The following is a 6,202-nucleotide window of genomic DNA, read 5'->3' on the forward strand; positions in this document are numbered from 1 at the left end:
GATGAGCATTGGGAAGAAGCAAGTTTTGTCCCTTAGTGCTCCATATACAACAAAGGGCTACTAAATAGGATAATTAAATCGAGCAAAAGGGTTGCAACTTAACCTATTTTGATAGTTGTTTGCAGATTGCACCATTCAACCTAGTAATATCAACCATTTAGTCTCTAAACCATGGAACCATCTTTGAGACACCGATCTTATTTCAATATATAGGCTGAATTGCTAGACTATGAGAAAATAAATGTATGTCTATTCAATATATAGATACGATGATCGAAATTGAGCATGCACTCATATGGCTAACTAAACTTAAGTAACCTTGACAAACCCAAAAATACAAAAAAGCATAAACAGAATATAAAAATTGAACTACACTACCGACCTGATAATCGTGTACGGCTTTCATCCAATTGTCTAAGTCGAAGGACAATGTTTGAGTCAAGCTACAAAAAAGCAATGTAAATAGTTAAACATATCATCTTGCAATGAAACGTCACAGACTAAAACTGCAAAGTATATAGTGCACATCATGCAAAGGTGCCATACAAAAGTATGGTGGAGAGTTGGCACTGTGGTCTCTCCAAAAATTATAAGAAACGGAAGCCGTGACCTGCCCCGTAGCGTTTATGTGTTGCGCCAAGCAAACACATAGTCATGGGGTGTTGGATACAGATAACGAACCTTGTAGTGTTGTCGTGATGGAGTTGTCGCGCTTGTGCAATTGAAACATCAAGTGTTATGAATATATGTCCTCCCTGCCAGACACAAAACACGTATTAAGACAAATACAGGAGACATGGCATAGTGATTAAGCTTGAAGAGAAGCAGATCTAATTTTATATTCTATGTCGAAGGTTCGCTACATAAAGAGTTATATGCGCTTTTCGATAGATTTTTCCTTGTTAAAATTGCACCTTGTAGTGTTGTCGTGATGGAGTTGTCGCGCTTGTGCAATTGAAACATCAAGTGTTATGAATATATGTCCTCCCTGCCAGACACAAAACACGTATTAAGACAAATACAGGAGACATGGCATAGTGATTAAGCTTGAAGAGAAGCAGATCTAATTTTATATTCTATGTCGAAGGTTCGCTACATAAAGAGTTATATGCGCTTTTCGATAGATTTTTCCTTGTTAAAATTGCACTATCTCTCTCTGCTGTAGCGAGTTTCCTATTTGCAGTGTGCCCTCTTCTTGTAGACCAAGCAGGGCTTCTCCTGAGTTATGCAACTCGTTGGCCATGTAGTAGTATGCTATCATACGTGGGGTATGTCCTCAAGAAGTCTAGGAGTCTTTCCAATCACAGGGTTCTGTTCATGGGACCGATCGATGCTTGAATCTGACCTTGGAAAGAGAACTCCATGTTGCGAATTTGCCTACTACTTTCCCTATGCAAGGTGGCATGGTAATGGGAATGTCGAGTTCAGTGTCCCCATAGAGGAAGACACCATATTTAGTCCGCTAATCACTATTGCAAATGCGGATCTGGCAAACTTTGTACTTGTTTACTTCAGTCCCATTTACATCCACAATTTTTACTTGCGCAATAGAATATTAATTAACAGCACGAGTCTCATTTATACACATATGGTCAGACAGTTGATGACAATGCATAATCAGTCACCATGCACAATAAAATAATAGTTGGTTGATACTCATACTTTTAAGGGAAAATTACCAAAATGCCTCTCTAATTTGTGGAAATTCCCAAAATACCCCCAAGATTTTGTCATAATTTTCCCTACTTTTAAAAGCCTTTATAAGTACCAGCAAGGGACACTCTCTTATCACGATACTCTAGAGCTGCGAATGATGTGCTCCAAGGACACTGATCTCTTCCAAGGAAGAGAATCTTGTCATAATGCCCCTCCAAGCCTGTCAAGTTCAGGTTTTCCAAAGGCGGCAGACTGCTTAGATCCATGACATTTCCAGAGAAGCGTTGTAGATGGGATAACCCCCGCATTAACAGCCACGTAATTGGAATAAAGTGGTCGAGGGATATAAGCTTGTTGATAACAATATTAGCAATTCAACACTTACTCAAGATTCATGTGTCCCAAGAAGGGCAGGACGAAGCCAGACTCCTCCTCGTTCACTTCTAGGTGCTTGCTTGCAGTAATTTGTTGCTCTACTCTGATCAAATATGTCAAGGAAAAACATCCCCGAGTATCAATCCATTCCACGTTCAACAAGTTGTCTAGGTCTGGAATGCTCTTTAGATTGCCCCAATCTCTCAACTTCAACTGTCTTAAAGCTGTGAGAGAGGAAAAGATTCCCTCTACAGTCCTTAACTCTACGCAGTGAGAAAGATCAAGCTTTATTTCCTGCTTAGTGAATTGAGGTTTTGGACGTGCTTTAGCTTTGGGCATTCCCCCAGTTGTAACTTTGTCAGGGTAGGACAAGAGTCAGGCAATGGTCCCACCTCGGCCAAATGGAGATTTCGACAGACTGAGAGTTCCTGAAGCTGTGGCTGAGCATGTCAAGAGATGATCATAACAATGGAAAGGCAAGCTCGTGAAGCCGAATTACTTGCCCTTGTTGTTTTACATACTGTTTCAACACTAGATGCATCCTTTCTCTGAGAATCATTAACAACAGGGGACTCGTCAATGGCATGCTCATCAGGGACTGGAGAGGAGAGAAGGCACAGAAGACCTTCGTCTATGGTACATATGTGGAGAGAATTAGAGGAGGCAAGGAGGTTGGAAAGAGAGGAGCGCGTTTTTGAATAAAGAGGGTCAAATACATCACGTGTTGCATACATGCTGATAAGCCATAGAAGACGCTGCAACAATACGAAATTGAAGGCTTGAAAATAGATTGTAGACAAGACACACACCTCAGCGAAATGGCTCTGGGAACGTGTGCGAATCTGTGCAAAGCTGCGAATTGTCACTGCAGATAATTTTTACTGGTTTATATACGAGCGAGCGCTGCTTTTCATGGAGTTGGTTTTCGACACTTGTTACTTGCCGACATGATGAGCACTCTCATTAAAGATCATATATTTCGTGAGAGCAAGCCATGGCAGAGGTCTATTGTAGTGCTAATGAAACGGAAGATATCAGATTTGAATCGATGATCAATTGGCCTAATATGGAGTCGAGTGGCCACCCTGGAGTCGAATCAGCACCCGAACTCTCTCACTCTCTCTCTCTCTCTCTCTCCCACACACACACACACACACACACAACCCGGGAAGCCATGGCAAGGCCTGTTCTAGTGCTATTGAAACGAAAGATATCATATTTGAATCGATGATCAGTTGGCCTAATCTGAAGTCGAATCAACACCCGAACTCTCTCTCTCTCTCTCTCTCTCTCTCTCTCTCTCTCTCTCTCTCTCTCTCTTTTTCTCACAACCCGGGGATCAACCTGCTAACTGCCTGTACTGGTGCGATCAAGCCATGGCAGAGGTCTGTGAATCGGCCATGAACTCTCTCTCTCTCTCTCTCTCTCTCTCTCTCTCTCAACAAACCTGTGAGAACTGCGAATTGTTGTAGCTTTTGGAAACCTGCGAACTGCTGGGAACTTCGGACCTGCGAAGCTGAGAACCTGCGAAACTGCTGCGAACTGCTCCTAGCTGCGAACCTGCAAATTGGGCGAAGGTGATGGCTGCGAACTGCTCTACGTGTAGCGCTTTTGTTTATTATTTAGTTGAAGCTTTTTGATGGCATGAAAAGCATCCAGTGAAGTAATGACACGTGGTGTCTTGTGCGCTCATATAGCTGGAAAAGTACCTTTGGCTCACCAAGTAAATAAGAATCGTGAACTTTCCAATTTGAACTTTTTGAAGGACTTTGAGTTTGAGGTGAAGTGTCGCTTTGAAAAACGCGTGGGAGATTGACCCGGCATCTCCGCCACGCCATAGCAAGCTTAACAATGGCGGCATCCTCGGATTGATTTTCATCAAAGCCTTTACGCGGACAGGCATATACTCCGAGAGAGAGAGAGAGAGAGAGAGAGAGAGTTTTCATGGCGGACCTCGCAGAGCCGGAGGAACTTGGATTCCTAAGCATATGGGGATTGGTGAAAGAATCGGTGAAGGTGTTCCGCTCACACACGAAACTCTTCATCGCCCTTACCCTCACCCTCATCCTTCCACTCTGCGTAGTTGGATTGGGCCATAGCCTCATCACCGAACCCATCTTGAACAGGATCAGTTGGGATCAATTTCAACTCGCTTTTGGACGGCCAGACCCCCGCAGAGAACAGAGAATTGATCAAGATCTACACACAGAGCTCTCCAAACTTTTTTTAGTGTTGATGATTTACCTCCTCGCCCTGTTTGCTTTCTCTCTGCTTTCTACATCTGCCATTGTTTATAGTGTTGCTTGCATCTACTCAGAGAAGATGACATCATACAAGAAGGTCCTAAGGGTGGTGCCACGTGTCTGGAAGCGCCTAATTGTCACCTTCATTTGGGCGTTTCTCTTGATGTTTGGGTATGGAGTCCTCTGCTTGGCAGTCATCTTCATCGTTGCAATAATGGTTGCCTTCATCTCTCAGGGGAGCAGTGATTTTATGATTAATGTGGTGTCTTGGGGAGGGATGGTGGGCTTCCTTGCGGGTGTCATGTATTTAAGCTGTGTATGGCATCTAGCCAGTGTGGTCACTGTGTTGGAGGAGGGGTATGGTTTGGGGGCGATGAGGAAGAGCTTGAAGCTTATAAAGGGGAAGCAGTTGGTGGCTTTTTGCCTGTTCTTCATGTATTCTGTAATAGCATTTATGATAGGGGTGGGGTTTGGGCTGTGGGTGGCACATGGGAGTGTTAACGGGGTTCACCGTGTGGCATGGAAGGTAGCGATCGGGTGTACTCTGATCGTAATGCTTTCATTTGTGGACCTCATGGGCTTCCTTTTGCAGACAGTCTTCTACTTTGCCTGTAAAGCCTACCACCATGAGAGCATAGACAGATTGCAGCTCTCTGAGCATTTGGGTGCCTACTTGGGTGAATATGTACCTCTTAGGGGTTCCATCCAGCTGGAGTCCTTTGAGGCTTAGTAATAAGGTCACTCTCTGAATGTACATTACATACCAAAGCCAGATAGGTTTTTTTGGGGCTAAAATGGCAGGCCTCCAGAACGATTGTGCAGCGTGCTTGCAAACTACTGGGATCTTGTTCAACCACGTAAGTTTAAGTCTTGTGCTTCTTCTCTTTGCAACGTGATGTGATATAGTGAACGGCCTTGGGCTTATACAATGTGTCTTATCAATTACTCTGTGCACACAGAGAGAGAGAGAGAGAGAGAGAGAGAGAGAGAGAGAGAGAGAGAGAATCTGTCTTGGTCGTGGATTAGTCCTGCGAGACAGGTGTGGATCGTGCAGTTCTCCCCTCCCACACGAACCCAAGCCTTCTACATGGCGAAGCTGTTCACACCATGAGCGGAAGACCGTGACACCGTGTTACTGTGAACTGTGTTACTGTGAAGTGACGTAGAGAAGGTAGTTAATTAGCTACTGCATCTTGGAACTAGTATGCCTTGATTGATTCGCTGTGGAAATGGTGTGAATTAAACAACAGGAGCAATGTTGTACTTCTCTTCTCATATCGTCTCTTATTTTGTAAACTCCATAGTATCTCTCCTCGAAACTTTCGTCAAAAACTCTATGACCTCGCGTCACAAATGAAATTTTGCATTAAAAGATGTATGTTAAAAAAGTGCATATATAGTAAAGACGAAGAGAGATGCATTTCGTGTATTTGCGATGTTTGTGCTCATATTAAAAAAAAAAAAAAACCATATGTATGTATGGTGTGGAGCTGGCACTGTTTTTCGCATTTATAATAATATCGTAGGGAACGTACCCTTCTTTCACCACTTTTAATTTCTTCAATGTTGAAGGGGGACTACAGCCGTACAAGGAAAAACTCATTACTGATGTTTTATGAAGGCATGTATCATTTCATGTTGCCATGCCATGGTGTATTGTCTATGTGTCTCTTTGTTGGGCATTACAAAAAAAATTCAGTCCTTGTCACCTTCATCTACAATCTTTTGAATGAAAATGATATAAATTTATTGCTTTAAATGTGTACATGATGTAATCTAAGTACTTTTAAGATCACATAAAGGAAATCAAAATACGGAATATAAGTGTACCTTTGGTATTGGTCATGTGGATCAATGCACAATCTTGGATGGATCCGCTTCTAGAGCTTCCTTACATTGTTCCACCACCTTCCCACGAGTATACGTTA

The 6,202-nt window shown here is 42.9% G+C and overlaps 1 protein-coding gene across 1 annotated transcript; it reads left to right on the top strand.

Annotated features, from left to right (window-relative positions):
- The first annotated feature begins 3,825 nt into the window (after positions 1 to 3,825).
- LOC147422954 (uncharacterized) lies at positions 3,826 to 5,145 on the top strand. Its single transcript, XM_086502151.1, has one exon. It carries the CDS (start codon positions 3,976 to 3,978, stop codon positions 5,002 to 5,004), a length of 1,029 nt encoding a protein of 342 aa, XP_086358277.1. The 5' UTR covers positions 3,826 to 3,975; the 3' UTR covers positions 5,005 to 5,145.
- Positions 5,146 to 6,202: the final 1,057 nt, after the last annotated feature.

This window comes from Adiantum capillus-veneris, chromosome 26, assembly GCF_014529385.1.
Source record: "Adiantum capillus-veneris isolate H3 chromosome 26, ASM1452938v2, whole genome shotgun sequence".
NCBI classification, from domain to species: domain Eukaryota; kingdom Viridiplantae; phylum Streptophyta; class Polypodiopsida; order Polypodiales; family Pteridaceae; genus Adiantum; species Adiantum capillus-veneris.

Coding starts and splice junctions, on each gene's coding strand:
- LOC147422954 (XM_086502151.1), top strand. CDS start 3,976: ATGGCGGACCTCGCAGAGCCGGAGGAACTTGGATTCCTAAGCATATGG.